This window comes from Leopardus geoffroyi, chromosome B1, assembly GCF_018350155.1.
Source record: "Leopardus geoffroyi isolate Oge1 chromosome B1, O.geoffroyi_Oge1_pat1.0, whole genome shotgun sequence".
In the NCBI taxonomy this organism is placed as follows: Eukaryota; Metazoa; Chordata; class Mammalia; order Carnivora; family Felidae; genus Leopardus; species Leopardus geoffroyi.
Window position 1 is genome coordinate 185,710,730 of NC_059327.1, and position 23,860 is coordinate 185,734,589.

General features: G+C 50.8%; 2 protein-coding genes and 1 long non-coding RNA gene across 13 annotated transcripts in view; 2 read left to right on the forward strand and 1 right to left on the reverse strand.

Moving 5' to 3' along the window:
* CCDC149 (coiled-coil domain containing 149) overlaps positions 1-5,262 on the forward strand; it is a 96,380-nt gene extending 91,118 nt beyond the window's left edge. For 6 of the 9 annotated variants that reach the window (XM_045474369.1, XM_045474366.1, XM_045474367.1 and 3 more), the window contains one exon: positions 4,635-5,262. In XM_045474369.1, the coding sequence (XP_045330325.1) occupies positions 4,635-5,068 (434 nt within the window). In that variant the 3' untranslated portion in view covers positions 5,069-5,262. The remainder of the gene's footprint in view (positions 1-4,634) is intronic. The other 3 variants (XM_045474375.1, XM_045474373.1, XM_045474372.1) reach the window with 2 other exon arrangements.
* Positions 5,263-13,386: 8,124 nt separating this feature from the next.
* On the reverse strand, positions 13,387-18,805 carry SOD3 (superoxide dismutase 3). 2 transcript variants are annotated; one of them, XM_045474376.1, is made up of 2 exons: positions 18,598-18,805; positions 13,387-14,751 (listed from the first exon to the last, which is right to left on the reverse strand). In XM_045474376.1, exon 2 carries the CDS (start codon positions 14,733-14,735, stop codon positions 13,995-13,997), a length of 741 nt encoding a protein of 246 aa, XP_045330332.1. In that variant the 5' UTR covers positions 14,736-14,751; positions 18,598-18,805; the 3' UTR covers positions 13,387-13,994. The 2 variants fall into 2 exon arrangements, with proteins under 2 accessions (XP_045330332.1, XP_045330333.1); XM_045474377.1 differs by having other exon boundaries at positions 13,387-15,281; positions 18,598-18,715.
* Positions 18,806-18,865: 60 nt separating this feature from the next.
* LOC123596113 lies at positions 18,866-20,205 on the forward strand. 2 transcript variants are annotated; one of them, XR_006711541.1, is made up of 2 exons: positions 18,866-19,138; positions 19,841-20,205. It is a non-coding gene; the product is annotated as an uncharacterized LOC123596113 (long non-coding RNA). The 2 variants fall into 2 exon arrangements; XR_006711540.1 differs by having other exon boundaries at positions 19,940-20,205.
* The last annotated feature ends 3,655 nt before the right edge of the window (positions 20,206-23,860 follow it).

Consider the following 23,860-nt stretch of genomic DNA (forward strand, 5'->3'; position numbering starts at 1 on the left):
TTCTTCCTCCGCAGGGCTTCCATCCGGTTTCCCTGTCTTCTGGACCCTCCCTACTTCACTCCCATCCTCCTCCCTTGTGCTGTAGGGTAAAGCTTCTGGAGCACTGCTCTCCTACACCTGCGCACCCTGCTCTGAAATCTTTGGTGGCTCCCCACTGTCTCCCACTTGAAATCGTAACCGGCAAACTGGCCTACCCTGTCTTTCTGACCTGATGATTATCTGACTTGAAAACTGTGCTTTTATCAAGCTGTACTAACCAGTTTGAAACAGTTGTTACCATTGTGTAACAAACCACCCCAAAACCTAGGGCTGGAAGGAACTACTATGTCTTATTAATCACGAGTCTTTGGGTCAGACCAGCAGTTCTGCTAATCGGAGCTGGGCTCGGCCAGGCTCACTGGGCACAGCTGTATTTTGAAGCTTGTCTCAATCACTTATAATAGTGCATGGAATGGGAAGAATTGGACAGGTCTGGGATTTCAACAAAGAGGATCCCCAAGCATACGCAGGGAGAATTCTTGGAGAGAATCCCCAACTCGGGTGGGTTTCACATTGGCCAGAAGGCAAGGCCGGGTCTTTCCAGCCAGCAGCACATGGCTGTTTGCAGATCTGGCCCGTAACACACCATGGTCCGGTGCGGTCTGGAACGTGGCTTGGCTGATGGTCACCCCGTGCCAGCATCCAGTGTCCACACTGGATCCGAAACCCTCTATCTGCTCTGAGCTTGTTTAGCCCCTGGGTGGGTGGGCCCAGGCCTGCGAAATTGAAATGGAACATGAGACCGGCTTGATTTTCACAAGGGTAGCATAAGTAATGGCCTGATTCAAAATGATAGCTTCCAGAGTTCCATCATTACCTCTCATTGTTCCAACCCCGTCCTTCACCAGTGCGGTAGGAACAAGGAAGCATTTACGTAGCGGCTGTCAGCGTCTGGGAAGGTCTCATCCCCACCGCATCTCTGATTAATTCCAACTGAAAGAAGCCCACACTTGGGAGGACAAAGCCCGTCAGAGATCAGTTAACAAAAGAAGACGAATGTCCCCTTCGGGCCAATGTGCAAGGGTGACACGGTTTTAGGAGCCTAACAGCCTTTCTACAAAGAGCTACTATTTCTTCATCTTTTTGAGAAAACATTTTTTCTTTCCTTACTATTTATGCCACGAAGCAATTCTACCGGTCGATTGCGTCATCATTATTGACACGTGTTTGCTATTAGTAAGGATTAATGATACTAATTCTGTGTGCTAAAACAGCACAGAATAATTACTATTATTTTCTAATAATATCTTCCCATGCCAAGCTAGTTCAAAAATCCTTCTTTTATGGAAATGGCAGTGCAACATGTCCGTTCTCAAGGGGAAACCAAAACTCGGCACGGTTTAGGAGTCAACATTCCATAAACCCAGACTTAAGGGCAGGTTTTGCACCTCCAGCAAGGAGCGGGGGTCCTAGTTATATAGATCAGCGTTTGTGGCATTTTCGGGAACTTTTCTTTGTCTCCTGACAATGACTTGCGCATACTTTTTAGACATCTTTTGGACAACAAGGGAGGAGAGGATTGAAAAATCTTGCTGTTGACCTATAATCTAATCCTGGGCGGAGCCTGGCGCCTATGTTTTCATGGTCCTGAGGCTCTGAAAATCGAGACATTCTCAGGAAAAACAAACAAACAAACAAAATCCCTAATCAGACCAAACAGGAGAACCACAGCCTCGCCCATCCCCCTCTTGCCGCTGTGTTTTGACCTCTAAGGATGACAGCAATGTCGCTTCCCCCCCAGTCCCCAGCCAAAAAAATAGGTTGAAAAGTTCTCCCTGGTAATCTCAGAGGTTTGCCATTTTAAAAAAGATTCATGCGTTTGGACATGAGCAGAATGTCATCTAAAGAAATGGCACGAGGCAAAGTACCGGCGACCAAAAGGCCCCCGTGTAATTTAGACCACCCTCACTTAGATGTAAATTAAGGTAGAGAAGATTAACCTGACCCACAGTAAAAACACCGCGAATGGTTTAGGGGTTAGGTTGTTACGGGTAAGGTTAATTAATTTTTCAGGGGCACCAGAATATACTATTAAGTGTCTTGGAAGGAGTAATTTCATAAGAGTAATTTCCAGACGGAGTTTATTCATCTCACGTTGGTGAAAAATTTAACTGCAGAAAGGACCATAATTTACTCCTTTTGAATACAGCTCCTTGCATGATGCTGGAAACTTGCTCGTTTTGACTCGGTGTTTCCCATAACCCCTGTACAACAACCATAAAAATTTTCTTTTCGTTAGTATGGAAATTATGTTATTGCTTCCCTGAGCTACCTCAGATGCCACTAAACGTTTGCGTGAGTTAGAGATCTTTTTTTCTGAGAGTACCATTTTAGGAACTTTTAGGGTAGCAACCTGAGTACAGCCTAAACAAATACCATAAATTCGGTGGTTGCTCTCATTGATTTATGTGTGACATTTACATATATGTACTAATATACTCATTTATTCATATATATGTCCACGGATTCAAACATTTAATCAGCTATCTGGTGAGTACCCGCTATAGAACACTGGCAAAGTTTGAAGCCCCTGGGTGGCTCAGTCGGTTAAGCGCCCAACTTCGGCTCAGGTCATGATCTCACGGTTCATGGACTCGAGCCCCGCATCAGGCTCTGTGGTGACAGCTCGGAACCTGGAGCTGCTTCAGATTCCGTGTCTCCCTCTCTCTCTGTCCCTCCCCTGCTCACCCTCTGTCCCTCTCTCTCTCTCAAAGGTAAATAAATGCTAATTTAAAAAAAAAAAATTGACAAAGTTTAAAAATTAATCAGGTAAGATTTTATACTTCAGATGATTTTTTATGAGCTGATTATACATAAGTAACAAGTTAGGGGTAAAAAAGTAAAAAGTACAAAGCTCCCTCAGAGGCGCAGACACAGCTGGGGGAGATGAGGGGCACTGCGGTTGGTAATATTTTGCTTCTTGTCCCGGCCGCTGCTTCCGTGAGTGCATTCACAGTGTAAGAATTCAGTGAACTGTAGACATAATGATTTGCACACTTTTATGTAAGTTATACTTCCATCAAAAGAAAAAAAGGAAAGTGAGGGGCTGTTTATAAACATTCTTGAGTGCTTAGCATGTGCCAGGCACTGTCAACAGGTCAGGTGAGGCTCCTGCTTATATTCTAGAATAAGATAAACATGTAAAACGCTGAGCACTCAGCCCAGCACAGAAAATCACCTAAAAGTCATTAGCCAGTACGATTCACTTTAGAGAGGGAGAAACCAAAGGTGCCTGCATAAAATGGACAGAAGTGAAAGAAACGTGGGAACTGAGGCTGTGGACTGAAGCAAGAACTCATCAGTTAGGATCCTGCCAAAGACCTAAGTGAAAGGAATGAAAATTTATCCTAAAAGCAGCAAGCCTCCAGTGAAAGGTTCTAAGCAGGAAAGCGCATGGTCAGAACAGCTCAACTCTCAGGGCTCCTGGGTGGCTCAGTCGGTTGAGTGTTGGACTCTTGATTTCGGCTCAGGCCATGATCTCACAGTTCATGAGTTGGAGCCCTGAGTTGGCCTCCGAGCTGACAGCATGGAGCCTGCTTGGGATTCTCTCTGCCCCCCCTGCCCCTCCCCTACTCACTCTCAAAATAAATAAACTTAAAAAAAAAAAAGGTCAACTCCCTCTAACTGCCCTCATTTGTCCCCCAGTTTCCCCAAATGCCAGCTGTCAGCCTGAAAATATTTGCATGTGTCTGATGCCAGCCCAATCGCAGTAAGACTCCTCTCGGGCCCCCTTATGGGTACCAGGAAGTGTTCCCCCCAGGCCCCTTGGCCCTGAAATCAGCCCTGTGAGGCTCTTGCATGCATTTCACCACTGTTTGGTCTGAGAACTAAGAAAATCTTGACTTCTGGGGGCCTCAGAGTCTGGCGTGGAGCGCACATGATTGGGTGCTAAGAAGCTGCTCCCCAAGTGGGCCTCAGTCCTGCAGTCTGGAAGGGACGTCAGAGTCCCGCCCCCCCATTTTGTGTCTGAGGAAAGGAGACCAGATGGGTCCTCCTGATCACAAAGCGATGAGTAGGAAAATGGGGCTGGGTACCAGTCCTCAGACGGACCCCGTTCTCCGCCATCCATCCCCCTCCAGTTGAACTCGACAATCTCTGTTATTTAGAGAAGTTTGGTGGAACAATTTAGTTAGGAGGCGTAGGGAGCTTAAAGCTTCTTTTACATATAGCATGTTATTGAAACTGAGGAAACATCAGCTGTCTGCATCGAAGAATGAGGTGCTGATGGAGAAAGGGTGATGGGGGACCCTAAATCCCTCCTTACTGTTCTCTTTCCTGCCCTGAAGGCAGCCAGCACCTCTTGTCATTACTAAAGGTCCCAGGTCTTTCCTGAGCTTCAGCATCTATAAAACCTGCCTCGATTTAGATATTTAACGGCACACGGAAATGATGGTTATGGACGTGGCCAAGGGCTCCCTTTCCCTCCGTGAATGACACAGAGCGGCTGCTTTCTTTTTTAATGTGGGTCCCATGGCCCCCGCCAGCAGCATGTTCTATCTGAGAGCCCCTGTGACGTGGGCCTGGGGTTGAGAGGAGAGAGGGAGTGAGGGCTGACTTCCTGCCAGAGGTGTGATGCTGTCCCGGGTCTGTTTCAGGGGAGATCCAGACGCAAGAACGAGATGAAAGTCATGCCGCCACCGAGGCATTGACAGCACCCGAGGACGCGGGAAGGCCCGCCATCAGCTCCCCGGCAAACCAGAGCCACGGGAACCAATGCAACCCCTTTCATCCTTCATTACCGCAGGTACCCTCTGAGGAAGAAGAAATGAACAGGCTTGGAAGGGAAATCACGAAACTGACAGAGGCACAGGCAGAGGCAGAACCAGAAGGGGCCAGAAGAGCAGGTCTCGGGGAGGCTCAGAGGAACGAGATGGGGACAGCCACGCTGGGCCTGACCTCCAGGGGGGAGGCCCCCAAATCTTGCCAGGGCCCCATTGAGTGCAGCCAGGCAGCAGCCGAAGCCTCCGCCGCGGAGGACAGCAAGGAGACCCTGGAGGGTGCAGGCAGGAGGAGCCCCGTGAAAACATGAAGGGGAAAGGGATCCCCGCGATGTCGCGTCAGAGGCACGGGGGACGGTAAAGAATCAAGCATCAGAGCAGCTTTCGGAGGCGACTCTCTCCTAAAACACTTCCTAGTCCGCAAGTGAGAAGGGACACAGGTCCTGTTGCAAACTGAACATGCTGATGATGCCAGCACAGTGCGATTTATTAAATGCCGGTCCTCGAGCTTCCCGGTGTCCTCTCTTTGTGCCGAAGACGTGCTGCGGTGAACACGGCCGGGCGCAGCATCGTGTCCCCCACACGGCTGGGTTTTGGCATCCGTCTTTCCGTCAGCGTTTGTTTTATTAGAGATAAGATGTTTTTCTATTAGCATTTAATGTTGTCGATCAAGATTATGGGAAGAGCTTGAAAGGGATGGGGTTTTTAATCAGGCCCCTGTCTTTGTAATGGTTAGGCGGCTGGAGAGAAAGGTGTAATTGAGCGTAATGGGTCCAGAGGGCCCACGGCTCCGCCTCATCATGTCAGGGCCCCGTAAGGCCTCCCAGCACGGGTGTTCTTGGCACCCTGCCCGCAGCCCTGTCTGTCACGGCCCCGACTGGCAGGTGGAAAGGGGCTTAAGCAGGCTCAGAAGGCTGGGCTTCCGGTTTGAAATCCACAGCCCCTGTTGAGCCCTGTTTGCCGACTGCTAGAGCTGAGTTTTCCAGCCTGTAATTCTGAAGGATTAATCGACCTGGACTGATGGAGTGGGGCTGGGGGGGAGGGGGAGCGGGAGTGGGGATAAGAAGGCAAGGAAGGGGACTCCAGGGGTGTTTTGATTTTTTGTTTCTGAGATGAGATAAGAGCCAGAACCTGGAAATGCTGGTTCTCTCCACTCAACCTGTGCTGCCTATAGGGTTTTATGGCCGTATAGGGTTAGGGCAAGATAAGCAGTTCCCTGTGCCACCTGAAACTTTGAACCCTTCACCTCGCTTCCTCTGTGCTGCCACGTACTGGGATTTTAAAGACAAGACACAGAGCGGGTGGCCCTAGGGTGGAGAGGGAGAGAGGAAAACAAGATAACTTCATGACAGCCCATTTAAGGGGGACTGTGGGGCCAAGCACCAAGGGTGGGAACAGGGGAGATCTCATCCCTCCTGGTTCTTTCCTTAGGGATCAAATGAGCTCTTGCAGGTGGCATCTGGAGCCACAGGAAATCAGAGGCTCGTCGAATGATAGACCTTTCTTTCCGCTGAACTCCGTTCATTTCCCCAGAAAGGCCCGATACCAGATCCCAAAGCTCCAAACACCCCCTGAGAACCAGAATCACTCCTTGGAGAGGCTCTCCTGCAGGAAAAAGAGAGGCTCCCCAGCTGGGAAAGTTGAAAATTCCTCCGAAGTATCAGCTGTCAATAGCACGCTTGTGATTCCGGGGGAGGGGGGGGGGGGGGGGGGGGGGAGGGGGGAGGGGAGGGGGAGGGCGGGGAGGGCCGGCCCACCCTGATACCTCCCTGCCACGTCTCATCTGCGGCGTTACTCTGCTGTGCCCTGTGCTGCCTTACCCTGCAGGAGAGCGGAGTGTAGGCAAGAAGGTCCAGCGTGGGCGCCTGGGCGGACCTCCCGCTGCTTTCTTCCCGCTCGCTTAGAGGTCACCCCAGTAGTGGGAGAGGTGGCACGGCCGAGTCGGTGCTCTGTTGCCCCTGGACACAGGGGCTGGGATCTGGACACACCACCTGCCCCTGCCCGTCAGGCCCCGATGCCCCTTTCATCCGTCTGCGCTTCAGCGCCTCCCCGCTCTCCAGACCCACCCCCTCAACTCCCTCTCCAGGGAGGTCGCTTCTGCAGCTGCAGACCTTGCACAGGCCAGCAGCCACAGAAATAATTTTCCTGCTGCACGAGGCCTTAACTATCTGCAAATGTTCAGCGCGACCGCATCGTCCGCCAGAGCCACCAAAGGAAAACACAGCCAGATTTAATACAATAATAATAAAAAGAAAGATCTCTCCCCTCGGAAGCTCTGGTTTTGACACACGGTCGGCCAGGTGCACATCTTTAGGGCCCATCGAATCACCTTCTGGAAAGCAGGGCTTACAATAAACTCCGTCCCATTCCGTCAGGGGCAGGGAAACGCTGAGTCCCAGAGAGAGGGGGGTTTGGGGTACGGAGGTCAGAGGGAGTGATAAGCCAAACTGTGTGCGCCGAGGGCCTGGGAGGGTTTTGTGTCAATGGATGGAATCGGAGCCAATGAGTTGATCCTGTCACATGTGTAACCTTGACAATGCCCCATACGCACATGACACTCCCCCACCCCTGCTGTCCTAGCCCGACATGGTTCTCCTGTTCCACAGACATTAAAGAGCAGGTTTCAGCAATTATTTATGGTTGTCTTCTGTCTTTTTGAGAGTCGTCGTGAAAGCATACAGCATTCTCTCTCCTCCACCACGTAACCCTGTGTCAGTCAGAGTCCTCTCAGCTACAACTCACACTTTAAGAAACTTAATAGAGGGGTGCCTGGGTGGCGCAGTCGGTTAAGCGTCCGACTTCAGCCAGGTCACGATCTCGCGGTCCGTGAGTTCGAGCCCCGCGTCAGGCTATGGGCTGATGGCTCAGAGCCTGGAGACTGTTTCCGATTCTGTGTCTCCCTCTCTCTCTGCCCCTCCCCCGTTCATGCTCTGTCTCTCTCTGTCCCAAAAATAAATAAACGTTGAAAAAAAAAAAAAACATTTCTTTAAGAAACTTAATAGAGAAATGAATTACATTACGTAACACGCAGTTCAGAAGTAGGGCGTTCCTGGGCTGGTTTATTCAAGAAGTCATCGAGTATCTGGGTTCCCATCTTCCTGCTCTGCCGAACCTCAGTGTTAGCTACTCCCTCAAACTGCCAAGATGGCTGCCACAGCTCCAGCATCAGTCACCTGTTCTTACATTTGTGTCCAAAGGCAGAAGGAAGTTTCTCCCTGTGTGTGTGTGTGTGTGTGTGTGTGTGTGTGTTTAAGAGCAACAGCAAGAAATCTAGTTCTTGGCACATTTCATCGGTCAGAATTATCGCATGCCTCTGTCTACACCAACGCCTGGCAGGGGAGATGGAATATTCCTGCGAAGGGTTTAGGTTCCGTAAGATCACCATGGGAACTAGGGAGGGCCCGACCCGGGACACGCACACTCTAAAACGGTGGACACCAAAACAAAATCAGGTCTGAAGAAGTACAGGAAAGTTAGAAATGGATTTAAAATAGACCACCGACAGCATTGTCTCTGAAGTCCATGTCTGATTGTGTTTCATTTTCTTGCCTTTAAAAGCCAGAATGTTGCGTTACTCGTGGGTTTGGAGGTGGGGGGAGGGGCAGTGGTTGCTTGTTTGTTAAGAAAAATGCCATCTTCTCTCCGCTCCTCCCTGGCTTCTTTATCATCTGTTCTGTTTTGCAGCTGGAACGTTCCCACCTTTGTTTACCTCTTCGAGTATGTCTGTCCTTCCATTATTTTTCCAGCTCGGTTGCCAGCAGAATGCAGAGCGTCTGGATAAATGAAACAGAGCTGACAGGCCTCTTAATGAGAGCTTGTTTGCACATACTGCATTTCTTGTGACGGCTCTGTACCTGAGAGCCTTTAGGTGTGGATTTTTACATACGAGCGTTTGTCCTTCTTGTAATTAAGGCCCCTGGAAACGGATTGGCTTTTTAAAATCAGGCATTTCTCAACGTTTATTTATTTTTGGGACAGAGAGAGACAGAGCATGAACGGGGGAGGGGCAGAGAGAGAGGGAGACACAGAATCGGAAACAGGCTCCAGGCTCTGAGCCATCAGCCCAGAGCCTGACGCGGGGCTCGAACTCACGGACCGCGAGATCGTGACCTGGCTGAAGTCGGACGCTTAACCGACTGCGCCACCCAGGCGCCCCTAAAATCAGGCATTTCTCTTCCTTAACTCCTTTTTCCATGCCTCCTCTGTCCACTTTCCCCTCCCCCTCTGTCGTCTTCACCTCACGTGGCTATTCCAGAAGCCTCTCTAGCTAGGAGGCTCCTACTGGCATTCAGCTCAGTCCCTACTGGGGCCTCCTCCCAGTTGGCAATCTTAGGCTAAATTCATTTTCCCCTATGGGTCCTCTTGTGTCCTCAATCCCAAACACACACCATTGTGACCACGTGGAATTCTAAAAAGGACCTGGCATCAGTCGTTCACATGTTGGGGTGAACTTGGGGATGTGTTATTCCCACTGGGGCATTTGTGCCCCTATTCAGCATGTGACATAAAAGGCTCAATCTCTTCCTCAAGGAATTTCAAAGACCAGCTACTTGCCCATTGGTGTTTTCATCCCTGTTTCTTTAAAATTCCAGCACGCCTTTGCCACGCTTTTCTCCTGGTTCCATCACTTTCCTGTAGCCCTTGGGATGGCTTGGTATCCGACTTCTCCTTGAAAAAGCCCTCTCTTTGCTCTGCCCTCTGCTTTCATTCTGGACGCCTCCATTTGGAACAATCTTAATAATACTGAGGGTACCATCACACAGCTCAGTTAGGATGTCAAAGAGCCAAAAGATTCCCCTTACTTAACTCACCACTTTAATATATTCCTTTTTTCCAGATGTCTTTCTGAACAGAGAAAAATTTGAAATTCCGAGATGCGGTAGAGAGCTCAGTAGTGAATCTAATTAGAAATGAGAAGCAGAAAAATAAGAAGGGCCTGTCTCTCGATATTATGATTGCTCACGAAAACAAAACAAAACAAGTTGATACAGCATGAAGGCAATTTAAGATGATAGATACAGATGTGCTGCCTTACATTTCATATCACCTCTTGAATGGGATTTGTTTTTATAGGGAAAGCATACAGGTTATACTGACAGGTTAGACTTTCTGGAATCTATGTAAACCCAGGAATATACTTTGGATCTTAGCCAAGGCCAGTGATAGCCTATTAAATTTAAAACAATTGGTGAAAGAAAGAAAAGAGAAAGAAAGAGAAAGAAAGGAAGGAAGGAAGGAAGGAAGGAAGGAAGGAAGGAAGGAAAGGAAGGAAGGAAGGAAGGAAGGAAGGAAGGAAGGGGAAAGAAAGAAAGAAAAAGAAAGGAAGAAAGAAAGGAAGAAAGAAAAAGGAAGGAGAAAAGAAAGAAAAAGAAAGAGAAGGAAGGAAAGAAAGAAGGAAGGAATGAGAAAGAAGGAAGAAAAGAGAAAGAATGAATGAAAGAAAGAAAGAAAAAAGAAAGAAAAAGAGAAAACCAGCTGCTATTTTGTAGTTTAACTTAAAGACAGAAGTAACTTCTATTCATTTGCAGACTTTGTGTTATTGGATTCTATGACCATCATGTAAGGTAACTATATATTTTTTTTGTTACCTGAAATAAACATGCAGTAATTTTCCTGATACAGATGATTATCTTTATTATTTGCACCATTCTCCCTCTCCACCCTCGCTACAGGCCAGGCATATAGACTGAGCGTTCCTTCTGAACATAGTGTAACAACTTATCAGTCGCAATCTGCCACCTAAAATTATTAGATCGTATGGTAGTCATGAAAATTATGGAGAATGTAAAGATTTTATGCATTCCGTCAAAAATGCCAGATCTAAAATCAGTTAGTTTATTTCCTGCAGTCTTTCAAGTTGACCAAAGCACTCACTGATTTGCTCTATTTTCTTACGTTTTTAGTATTTCTGCATATATATATATATATATATATATATATATATATGCACTGAAAGCCCCACTCGGAAAAAAATTCACTGCAATTCTGAGAAAAAGCTTATCCTAAACATCTAAAGATAGCATTTCTAATTATTGTCTACATTGTGTTTAAACTGTGCAAACTCGAGCATTATTCTCACTTTACCAGCTGTGTCTAGGTAGAGTCATTACATCAAACGCTTCTAATTTTACAAAAAGAAATCAAAACAAGTGTGTGTTTAAGTCTCAGTGACAAATGCAAACCCTGTGAGTCAAACAGGCAAACTGATTAGCAAGCTGGCTGGGAAGTCAAAACAGCAAATATAAGGAGATTAACAAAACAGATCTGTAAGATGAGAGGGGTAAAAATAGCTTCCAGGGGCCAAGTGGGGTCCAGTGGGTGGGTCTGGCCGCACGCATCAAGTTCTGTGCCCAAAACCAGATGCCTGCCTGTACCACTCACAATCTTCCTCCGTCCCAGAACTCTACCTGCCCTCCCCCAGGAGCGGGGATCAAAGTTCAGCAAGCCAGCCTCTTCACCGGATGCAGAAACTTTCTTTCAAACCTAAGTGGAAGCAACGTTTCCTCTACTTGAATCTTTCTAGTTGCAGGCACTCACTAGGACGCAAGGTAGTTCAATCTGTTGGTACGTAGCTATTTTTCTGACATTAGCCATCATTATTAAGTAGATATTTATTAGAAGCTATTTTTCTGACATTAGCCATCATTATTAAGTAGATATTTATTAGATACTTAGGTCCTCCCTTTATACAGCTCTCACAAATAACACTTGATTTAATTCTCACAACTATACAATATAATGGTGTTATTTTACAGATGAGAAAACCCAGGCCCAGAGAGGTGAAGTGACTTAACTCAGGTCATACAGCTTCTAAAAGTGTGGCGGAGCGGGGGTTCCAAACAGGCCACTTCACCCTTCTATTATTTCCTTTCTTTGTTTCTCGCCTCTGGAGCCCCATGGAAGAGTTTATCAATCCAATTCCCACCGATGGACCGAAAGAATATGGAATGGGTCTGCTAGGTTACCTCTTTAGTCTTGGAGGGTTGAGGGTCATGAAGAGAGAAACTAAAAACAGAAGATACTATAATCTGAATGTTTGTGCCCCCCCCCCATGTGCCAATTCATACATTGAAATCCTAACCCCCAAAGATGATGGTAACAGAAGGTGACACCTTTTCCCAAAGGTGTCCCAAAGTCATGGGGGGGGGAGCCTTATAAAAGAGGCTCAGAGAGATCCCTAACCCCTTCCTCCATGTGAGGACACAGTGAAAGGCACTGGGTGTGAACCCCAAAGAGGGCTTTCACCTGACCATGCTGGTGCCATGACCTTGGACTTCCAGTCTCCAGAACTGTGAGAAATGAAGTTCTGTTGTTTATAGGCCACCCAGTCTGGACTGTTCTATGACAGCCCAAATGGACTACGACATAAGGTAAGTGATGAGAAGCACCAGCCTCCTTCTCAAAAAGAAATCCAAATCTCCCTTGATGATCCTGAATTTAACCTATAATCGGGGCAGCGAGTGGAAGATGGGGTGTTGGGCATCCATCCGTGGGGTGTTCATTCCTCTCCACTGTGTGTCCTATGTGCTTCCTGCCTCGTTTTCACCACTTTAAACTGTGGGGATAGGCAAACACATCTGTTGGGATCAGGATATTTAAAGAAGCAGTTTGCTAGTCCCCTTTCAACGCTCATCTGCACGGTTCAAGTGAATGCTTCAAACCAGTGAGAACCAGTTGGTGGAGCAAAGTCACCAGGCAAAAACCTTTCTCTCCAATTGTCACTTGGGTTCAAGGAAAGATTTGTAAATAACAAGTTAGTCCTAGTAAGCGGTAAAAATAGCCACCGGGGATGGGTTTCTGGCGAAGGTTCCGTTTGACTCACTGCCTCGAGTCTGGGAGGAATGGAAGTCGCAGCTAGAAAGTGGGTCTGCCCAAGGAGCGTAAAAAGTTGTTGGGTGCTTTTATTCCACAAATGAAGGTGGCTACGCATTCTAATCTAGTCTGTGTAGAGAGTATAATTTTCAAAAAGACAGGCTGAACATCCAAGTCTTAGTCAATATCAGCCTGCCCGTGGGCTTCATTGTTCCAACCGCCTCTGTGTCAAGAAGTCAAGAGAAGCCTTGTCCTTATCCTGACTGTGGAGAAGGCCAGCAACTTCAGATCCCAAAGCCAACCGCCCTGTAAACTGCTCTGTCACACTGCTTCACTGGCCCTCTCCCCACCATCTGGGACCTCAGGCTGCCCTCAGAGGCACGTGTGAGGAGACACAGGGCCCAGTGAAGTGGCATTGGCCTTGTGTCACGCTGGCGGCCCCAGCATCAGAACCACCAGGAAGCTTGTTGCAAATAGCTGTCCATCTTTCCCTTTGGATTCCAGCCCAGGATGCCCAGGGTTTTTTGTTTTTTTTTTTTGTTTTTTTTTTTTTTGGGGGGGGGGGGTTGTTTTGTTTGGTTTGGTTTGGTTTTTTCTTTTCTCACTTTCCTGAGTGATCCTGGTGCCCACCATCTTGGGAGCCACACGGAAGGACAAGATAACCAGAGACCCCACGTCGTGGTCAGCAGATGTAGAGAGAGAAGAGGATAAGGAGAAATCCTGCCTGTTTGGGGGAACTATCTTTGCGGTTTCCAAATAGTAGCTGAGCCTAGGAGCAGAGCCTCAAACAAACAAACAAAAGTAACCAAGGCCCCAGTGCAAGACTGAATTGCTGAGTTTTAATATGCAACACGAAGACTGCCAATCGGCCTCTCTGTGGGTGGCAGCGGGCGAGCAACAGCCAAGGACACCGGGCAGGGGCGCCTAACTGCAGGCTGCATGTGCTGGCATGGTGTGTGAGAGGTCGGGGGGTCGGCGGTTGGGGTGGGGGGCTAGGTGACCTCAGGAAGGGTCTCAGAGCGCCTAGAAGGACTCTAAGGGGTGGGAGGAGTTGAGTCCTCAGGGCATAGCAGGATTGGTTCAGGGGTAGAAAGGAACCTGGGGTGGGGGTGGGGGGTCCGGGAGGGTAGGTGGGTTATTTCAATACGTCCAGGGCTCCTCAGAGCTCGAGATGGGGGTCTCAGAGGGCACGGCCTGCCCTCTGGATGCGGAGGGGTGTTATCGCGTACGTGGTTGGAGGCCTCGGGGTGGAGGGGATTTTCGGGGAGACCTCAGCCGCGCAGAACTGGGACCCCGGGCGAGAAGGTGTCTCTGGGAGCTGGGGGGAGAAAGTCAAGGCCGGCAGGGGGCAGGTGCCTGGCGCGCGGAGGAGCGGCGGGGCCCGCAGGGGGTCTCCGCGGGCCCCGCCCCGGGCGGGGGGCGCGCTCAGACGGCCTTGCACTCGCTGTCCCGCCGCCGCTTCCGGCGCTCGGCGTGCTCCTGCGCCTGGCGCGCCCAGGGCAGCGGCCCGCACACGCCCACCACGCAGCAGGCGAGCCGGGGGCCCGCGTTGCCGTTCTCCACGCTGGCCGCGTTGCCGCCGCGGCCCAGGTCGTCCTCGCCCGCGTGGACCACCACGGCGCGGCCCACGATCGAGTGCGGGCCGAAGAGCGAGGCGGCCAGGCCGCCGCGGTACTTCCAGAGGCGGCCGTCGCGCACGGCGAAGTTGCCGAAGTCGCCCGGGTGCTGCGGGTGCGGCACGGCCCGCGGGTTGTAGTGCGCGCCGGTGGAGTCGCAGCCCTGGCTCAGGTCCCCGAACTGGTGCACGTGGATGGCGCGGCTGGAGTTGTTGGGCTCGGCCGGGAAGCCCTCCAGGTCGAAGAAGGCCTCGAGCCGGGCGCCGGGCACCTGCTGCCGGAAGAGCACGAGGCCGCTCACCCGGGGCTGCGCCGCGTCCAGCGTGGCCGACGGCTGCACCCGGCAGGCGGCGTGGAGCGCGGCGTCCGGGCGGTCGCCCGCCGCCTGCCGCTGCGTCATCTCCTGCCAGATCGCCGTCACTTTCTCGTGCATGTCGCGGATCTGCGCCGCCGTGCTGGAGCCGGGCTCCTCCGGGTCCGGGTCGGACCAGGCGCGCGAGGCGCGGGCCGCCAGCAGCAGGTAGGCACACAGCAGCGCCGGCGCCAGCATGGCCGGAGTCGGGCACCTGCGGGCGCCCCCAGGGGTGGAGCAGAGCGAGCCTTAGTCCCTGGCAACGTGAGGACCCCCGACCCCAGGGGCTTCCTCGCCCAGCGCGCATTCCTGCCTTTGGCCCCGTGCCTTTCTGGGCCTGCTATGCTCCGGGACCTGGGTCAGGTGCTGTGCTTGTAAAGATGGCTTTGACACAGTCTCAAGCAACTCATGGGGATCTTTTCGAGCCGCCAGGGTGATCATGGCCCTCTCAAGTCCTGTCTGCATCACTTGGAGGAAGTCATGGGGCAATCGGGGGGGGAGAGTCTCAGGGCACATAAGGATGGCCCTTCCAGACCTTCCCCTCCCCCATCACCCCCTGCCACCCTCGCTAAGCATCCTCCTGTACAGACCAGTTAAGACTTCCTACCCCTCATTCTCGGCCCTTAGAATAGCCGTGCCCTCTCCGAAGTGTCCTGCCCCCTCTTCTCTGCCGGGCACAGCAGACTTGAAGACAGAAACTCGGTTTTCCTCCTCATCAGCCCCAGCACCTGGGCCCACACCTGGCTGTAAGGAGACATTTAATATGTGATTGTTGAATGAGGACTTCACCGAGGGACAGGCATGTCATCAAGTCATTCTAACACCATCCTGTGATTGGAGATGGATGAGCTCTGGGCTGGGGAAGGACAGAGAAAGTAGTACCCATCCCGCCAGGGGAACGCCAGGAACGCTTCCCCAGAGGAGATGACATTTGAGACATTGTCTCCCAAGACAAGCCGTTTTTGAGCTGAACCAGACTGGAGACTGCTTTCAGGCAGGAGGCACACCCTGACCTGTTCACAGCCTGTGAAAGGACACGGCATGTCTAAGGGACGGGGGGAGATTTTGTGTGGGAGAAGTAGGGACAGCTGGAGGGAGAGGAGTTGCCCCGTTGCAGCAACCCCGATGGGAACCAGTGAAGGCCTTCACCAAGGTGGAGGCAGCAATGCTGGAGGGGTATGGACTTGAGAGATGTCTTGGATAGCACGGACAGTTGGGGGGGGGAGAGGGGGGCACGAGCCGGCGCGATGACTGAGTAGCCAGCAGGGGAGACTGGGCTGGGCCCATGGACAGAGGCCCTGAGAGGACAGCAGGGAGGGTGAGTTCAGCCGAGCCCCCGGGGGTGAGCGTCTGGTCGGTGACGCACGTGGGGTGTTCGGTAGACATTTGGAAACACAGGTCTGGCACTTGGAAAAGGCAGCGTCACTGGGAGGGGTTTTCCGTGTCGACGGCACGTCACATTCCGGTTCATAAAAGTCACGTGCCCAGGCCTTGCCCGAGAGCTTCTGATTCAGTGGGCATGGATTATTATTTTTGTAAAGCTCCGTCAGAGATTCTGGGACCCAGCCAGAGCTTGAGAGTCAAACACAGGTTCAAATCCCAGTTCTAACGTTTGCGCATGGCGATATGGTGGGGGAGTTACTGGCTCTGTCTTAGCTACCCGTAAAATAGGGTAATGTCACCAAGGATCACGGCGAGGATTAAATGAGGTATTATATGGCAGGCCAGTTTCATATTTTTAAGTGCATCTTCAGGGGTCAGGTCAGCGGCACTTTCAAGGGTCTTCTCCAACCCCACAGCAGGTGCCATTTTAAAAGCAAACTCTGGGGTTGAGGATTTTTTTCTTTTCGTAACCGTTACAGAAAGGCAATCTAGTATGGTGAGTACAAGAAGGGGTTCTGGAACTCACTGTCTGAAGCCTGCCTCTGCCACTTACTCTCTGAGGGTTTAGTTATTTTTATTGCAGAGTTAGGCAGAGTAACTGCCGGACTGAGAACTGGTGGGGCTCCAGCTCTTTCCTGAGCCTCAGTGTGTTTTTTGTTTTTTGTTTTTTGTTTTTTGTTTTTTGTTTTATCTGCAAACGGGGATGATGATAATACATACCTCAGGGGCTGGCTGAGACTTCAGGGAGACAGTTCGAATCGTTAACATGTATCAAACACACAGAAGCGCTGTTAAAAAGCACTTTGTATGTGTCAATTCGTATAAGTCTTCCGTGAACCCTATGGGGTAGGTGTCACTGTTATCCCCATTCCAAAGGGCAGGAAACTGAGGCACAGAGAAGCAAGTGTCTCGCCCGAAGTTATACAATAAGTAGCTGAGGGCAAGATTTAAAAGTGTGTGGTCCAAGCCAAGGTTTAGCTGCTACACCGAATGGCTTTCAAGTCGAAGGCACTTAGCATAGAGCCTGGTTGGTAGAAAGTTCCTAGTATATGGCGACTCGTAGCGACCAGAGGGAAGCTGCTGATAGAAGTTTCGGGACAGGGGCACCTGGGTGGCTCACTAGGTTCGGCATCCAGCTCTCAGTTTCAACTCAGGTCATGATCTCACAGTTTGTGGCACCAAGTTCCTTGTCTGGATCTGTACTGACAGCTTGGAGCCTGCTTGGGATTCTCTCTCTTCCTCTCTCTCTCCCTCCCCTGCTCATCATGCTCGCTCTCTCTCTCTCTCTCCCTCCCTCTCTCAAAAATAAATAAATAAACATTAAAAAAAAAAAAAAAAAAGAAGTAGTTTCAGGACAATCTGGTGAGAGATGCTATTGAAGCCGTGACAGGAGGGCGTGATGCCCGGGAAGGGCTCCCAGGAGGAGTGGCGGGAAGGTAGGAGAAGCCCAGAAAGTGAGGTCCAGGGAACCACCACCTCAGACATGGCCTGGTACAGGGTTACCACTCTGGAGCCCCAGGGAGCAGAAGCGGAAGTGGGGGACCGTCCCAGGCCTCAGCCTCAGGCTGTCCACCATCATTGCCTCCCCCAGCCCCGCTGGCCGTCCTGCCCCCCAGGAGGGCTCTGCCAGTTGGAAAACTCTTCCTTAAAAACAGAACAAAAACAGATGGCGCGGGGTGTGTCGATGAAGCTTTTTTTCAGAATTGGCTGGGTAATAATTAACATTTTAAGGAGATTCTTTTCTCTTGAGAGAAAAAGCATCTTCCTCCCCCTCAGGTGAGCCGGGACTCCTTGGTTCTCAACCTGGACTTCTACGTCCTGAGGCCGGTCCCCGGGAGGCTCCCCTTTCTCACACACACACACCGTGCCCCCCTGAGCTCGAGCTGTGAAGGACCAAGTGGTTTCGGGGGGCCCTGCTATGTGCCTGGTCTGGAAGGGAAGACAGGTCATTGGAGAAAGAGGTCAAAGGAAGCCACCAGGCCTGTGCCTCCTTCCTGGGTCTGGATCTGGGAAGACGGTGGCCCTTCTTTAAAAAAAATTTTTTTTTCCAACGTTTATTTATTTTTGGGACAGAGAGAGACAGAGCATGAACGGGGGAGGGGCAGAGAGAGAGGGAGACACAGAACCGGAAGCAGGCTCCAGGCTCTGAGCCATCAGCCCAGAGCCCGACGCGGGGCTCGAACTCACGGACCGCGAGATCGTGACCTGGCTGAAGTCGGACGCTTAACCGACTGCGCCACCCAGGCGCCCCATAGACGGTGGCCCTTCTGACACCTTCCCCATGTTCCAGTCCCTCGGCCCACTCCCAGAAGGAGCCCTGGACGTGAGCCTGAACCGGCCAGGAGCCCCCCTCTGTGCCTCCGCCAACCAAGCAGGTGGTTCTGCAGGAGGAGGTCCTGGGAGAGGCGGCCTTCCTCACTCGGGATCACTCTTGACACTAAAGTCCACTGGGACTGGCCTCCGCGGTGCAAAGGACAACAGTTCCTTTCTCCCCGGAGGCCTCCCTCACCCCTTCCCCACCTCCCCGCTTGTCCCCTCCCCAGCAGCCAGGTTCTGTCATTAGATGATCGGGTCGCTTTCCCAAGAAGCGCCCCCCCCCCCCATGCCCCGCCCCAGTTTCAGACTCTTAAAAAACGAGCTCTGGGAAGAAGGAAACGAACTCCAACTTGGCACCCACCTTTCCCGCTCTTCCAAGAGAGCTTTCCTCCTGAGAAGCGGGGAGCTGCACCCAGCGTTCGCAGGAATGCAGGCTGGCTCCTGAGGCCGGGCTGTTTGCGGGCAGCGAGGGGAAGCCGGCCCAGGGGAGTGGTCACGGCGGGGAAGGAAAGAAGGCCATTGGGCTGACTTTGCGAAGGAATGTAGGCCAGGTCCCTAGTCGTCCGATTGCCTCACCTCCTCCTCTGACTCCACCCGCCTCCCCTCCGTCTCCACCTCCGCCCTCCCCAGCCCCCGGGCTCCCTGGCCAGTTGTTCCTTCCTGTGACTCCACTGAGTGGCGCCCAGACGGTGCCAGTGACCTTCAGCCGGCAGCAGGGGGATAAGAAGGAGACAGAAAGCAGCCTGTTTGGAGAGATGTACAATGGTCTCTTTCTTGAGCGGCCTTTAGCTCTTCCCTGATTTCCTCAGCTGATGACTTATTTTTGCTCGATGCTACCAAGAAGGGAATGAATGGGCCCCTTGCAGATACACATGGTGTTTTCGTCCCAGAGCCTTTGAGAGGTGAGAGGCAGGAGGGTGGGGAGGCCGTGCACTCCGGCTGCCCAGGCCCCGCTGTGTCACATCCTGACTTTGCTCCCGGACCAGCTCCCCCGGGACCTCCCTTTCATCATCTGTAAAATGGGGATATGATGTCAACCCGGCGGCTGGCACACAATCAAACTCCTCAGCAATCATCATCACTGTTGTCGCTTTATTATTAAAGTTCTCGAGAAGTCTTTGGAGAGTATGCGGCCCAGGGCACCGCGAGCCTTTTCCACATCCCCCCCTCCCCCAGTGGCCTTCCTTCCTTTGCTGCCATCATCTTTTCTCAATCACAGCAGCACTTTCCTGAAATAGCAGCTTTTCTCTCCCAGAAAAGCCCACATGGGAGAAGGCAGTCCTGTCTGCCTGCTTGTCCGCCCTCCAGCCTTCTTTCCTTCAACAAATGGTTTGTGGGTGCTCACTCCATGCTGGGTGCCCAAACCTGCAGGAGCCCCTGCCCTCTGGGGGTTCGTAGTCTGGGAGGGACAGATCCACCCAGTACAGAGTGCGGAGTGAGGCTGCAAAGGGACAGACAGGGCCCCTAGAGACCCAAATATTAGTCTTGGCAGCCGGAAAGCTTGTTCAAAATCTTAGATTCTGGGCCCCACCCGAGGCTTTGCCAGCTTGGCAATCAATTGCCAGCTTCCTAGAACTGTTTGTTTGTTTGCTTGTTTTTTCAAGGTGGTCATTCTGGCGGGCAGCCAGCTCTGGGATCTTCTGTTCGCCCCACCCTTCCTTTGGCAACGGCACCTCAGTTTTCTGCATTTTCATTCCATGCAGGTGGAATTGACTTCATCCCTCACTCCAGAGGTGGGCTTGTGATTCATCAAAACATTGCATTGGTTCCAGGATAATTCACGCAGAGCCAGTGAACTGTAACACCACTTCTGCCGGGACTTTTAGAAAGACTGGAGTTCTTAGCCACCCCCTGGCCCCCACTGGGGGAGAACCCAGCTGAAGACTGGGCCAATGTGGAGGGAAGAGGAATAAAAGTTGAGTGAAATCGTGACTCAGGGGCAGAGTTTGCACCCCTGGATCTAGCTGTACCTGAAGCTCTGTTTTTTTACGTCAGTCAATACGTTCTCATTTTGCTCAAGTTGGTTGGGTTTTCCGAACTGGCAACTGAACACTTTGCGGAACACTTTCTCATATGGTATTTTATGTAACGTTTGTATTCATGGTGTGGGATGGGCGTTAGCTTGCCTACTTGGTAGATAAGGAAAATGAGGTTCGGAAAGAACGCGGAAGGGGCCCGAGGTTGCAGAGCCTAGAAAGTGGCAAAGTCGAGAGCTCAACTCAAGACTCTGATCCCTAAAGCCTGCCTCCTTAATCGTTACACTTTACTACCTCGCAGGCTGAGAGATGAAAGTAAGAGACAACAGGTGAGCCGGCCCCCCACGGCTGTCTCCTCGCATCAGTGACTGCCTTGCAGCCAGACGCTGAACTGCTGACCTCTCTTTCTTTTCACGTCGGTTAATGTCTAATACAACAACCGAAAAAATCAAGGGAGTGTTGTAAAAGCAGCAGTATTAGAAAATGCAGTCCGAGGTACTCCTGTCTGTGTAGAAGAGATCTCTGCTAGAGAACTTTGAACTTCCTTTGTGCAGGGACACCGATTATAGTTTCCTTTTCATTGTGTTCAGAAAATGCATAGAACAAAATTCCACCAGGAAATAAAGCGGTTCCCACGAGGAGAAAACTTTTCGAAGCAGTGATTAGGGTCTCCAGGTGGCGTCCCTAAAAGGCCACATTCTGTGTGATGATAGTTTAACCCAACCCGAGTACTTTAGACACGCCTGAGAAGACTCCCAACTGTGTCTTGCTGCCTCAGGTTGGCCCAGACACCCCAGAGGGAGGGAAACAGTCAGGGAACGACAGGGTCTAAGTTTGGATCTGGGTCATTTTGTCCAAACACATCAGGGTAATACAGGGGCAAGGAGGTCCTTGTTAGTAAGGTTGGGCAAAGAAGCATCATTCTTAGTGATAGCAATAAACTAATAGCATCTAGCATTTATTAAAGTGGCTCTTGTGTGCCGGGCACTTGTTAAACAATTTGTGTGCACCTTTGTGTCCCCGGGAATAGCCCCGCTCCTCAGTGAAGAAGGGAGATTGCATTCTGGGTCCGTGGAGCATTCTGGCAAGTTTCCTCTTCCCTGTGAACGCGTCACCCTTCCGCTCACAGGTCAGGACAATGTGTGCGAATCAGAAGGTAATGAAAGCCAGTCAGAACCAGGACCTTCTCAACTAATTACACTTGGCTGGCCATGTGACGAGAATGACCAATGACAGGACACGACAGCGGTGCCTTTTCCGACCAGAAGGCTAGGGTGTGCGAAGGAAGTTACTCTCAGGAAAGCACCAGAGTGAGACCCTTCCAGGCGAAGCTCTGCACGCACCCTGGCCCTGCCTCCGGTTCCCCTTCCTGCCCATATCTGCGAGAGGAAACAGGTCATTCCTGCTTTACCTACCGTCTGAAAACAAGATAGCAGTGTGAATAACCAAAAAGCACATCGGGCGTGGTGCCTCTTTCCTCAAAATAATCGCACAGTGTGTTCCTCTTGGGAAAAGGGAAGCATTTTCAGCTTACTTTCTCGTCATACTTTAAAAAAAAATACTGGGGCGCCTGGGTGGCGCAGTCGGTTAAGCGTCCGACTTCAGCCAGGTCACGATCTCACGGTCCGTGAGTTCGAGCCCCGCGTCAGGCTCTGGGCTGATGGCTCATGATGGCTCAGAGCCTGGAGCCTGTTTCCGATTCTGTGTCTCCCTCTCTCTCTCTCTCTGACCCTCCCCCGTTCATGCTCTGTCTCTCTCTGTCCCAAAAATAAATAAATGTTGAAAAAAAAAAATACTTGCCAAGCGCAACGGCCACACCTGCCCCTCCCTCTTCTTGCTTCCCCCCCCCCCCCCCCCCCACTGTAGAAGCTGGAAAGTCAGACACTTGCTTTCACCCAGGGGCACTCATGGGACCCAGTAATCCGGCAGTGAGATCCAGAACCTGATGTCGCTTTGGGGAAGGCAGAATTTTAAAAGGGGCAGAAATGGTTGGTGCCTCTTTCCTCTTGCTCTTGCCTTGAACGTGGGTGCGACGTCTAACGACGTGGCAGCCACGTTGGGACTACGTGTCGGCAAGAGTGAGAACAGAAGCCAACAGAGGGGAAAGATGGAAAGAATCTAGGTCCTCAGAAACCTCATGGAAAACGTGGTGAAAAAAAGAAAAAAAACTAAATGAAACCCAGTGCCCCACTGAGCACCTTAACCAACACCCGTGCAGCTCTAGTCTTCTTGTTCTAGGAGAAAAGAAACCTCAATACGTTCTCCTGTTAGTGAGATTCTGTTATTTGCAGCCAAATTCATGCCCGACTGATACGGTTAGATGCCAGACCCTTCGGTGGGCATCATGACTAGGAACTTGTAGAAATCAGAGCCTTCCTTCAAGCAGCCTGTAGTCTATTCGGAGAGACCTATATATGAGAGACCAAAGCATACTCCTATAAGGAGGATATAGTCACTCCCATATTTTACAGATAGGGAAATAGACTCACAGGAGTTAACTGACTTGTCCAGTGTCATACCTATAGGCACAGAGGAGGGACTCATGCCCAGGTGGCTGAGCTGTCAGGCTCTTGACCTTGTACCTCACCAGTTTTGAGGCTCCATTCACCATCTCTTCATTTTTCCCATGCTGTCACACACACACACACACACACACACACACACACACACCCTGCAACCTCACCCTGAAGAAGCAATACTGTCCTCACTCAAGACCCTAGAATGACCAAACTAACAGAAAAGATGGGCAGAAAAACTCCTCAGGAACTTGCGCAAAAAGCACAAATGTCGCGACGTGTAGAGAGTGAAATCTAGAGACAAAGGCGATAGAATATTCTCTACTGCTAGGGTTATGGAATATTGTTGCTGGAAGCAGCTATAGAGAAAAGAGAGGTCCTGTGACTCAGCTTCTGTTCTGGAAGAGAAATTAGAAAATCTACATGCTAACAGGATTCAAAAAGCCTTAGAATCAAGGCCCGGGAACGAAAATAGGGAAGCAGCCATGTGATTCATTCAGAAAACAAATCCAATATGGTTCTGGCCCTTCTTAAGTGATGGTTCCAAAGGGAGTGGGTTGGAACCCCCATCAGAGCTTGCAAATCACCGTCGCCCACCAGGCCCACTGATGGGGGCAGCAGCATCTGAAAGATTGGGACAGGTAGAGTAGTTAATAAATTGAATTAATTTTGGAGCAATCTAATAAAGTCATGAACCTCCTCATAGTGCTTCTGGGCCCTGGCCCAGATGTACAGGGCACCACCTTGCCCTCTCTGGAAAGAACAGGAGAGAGAAAGTCGGGTCTTATGACATGCTGCTCACAATGGAGAGGTGAGAGGATCTACTGGTGGCTCCAACCAGGGACCAAGACATGGAACTTTTTGAGTGTTTCCCTCAACTTTTGTCCATCACGGTGTAAGAAGCTTCTCATGTTGGTCTTTGTCCACAAAACGTACATCAAATACAGGCGTTTATCTCTCATTGGCCGATTTCCCTCAAAAGCCAAGGCAAAAGAGATGGGATCTAACTATTGGTTCAACTCTTTTATTTTACTTATGGAGACATGCTTAATAATCAGAGCATTGTTCTGGTTGGGCTTTATCTATCAGAATAAAGTTGTCTTTTCATTTGTGAGCATATATTCATTATATA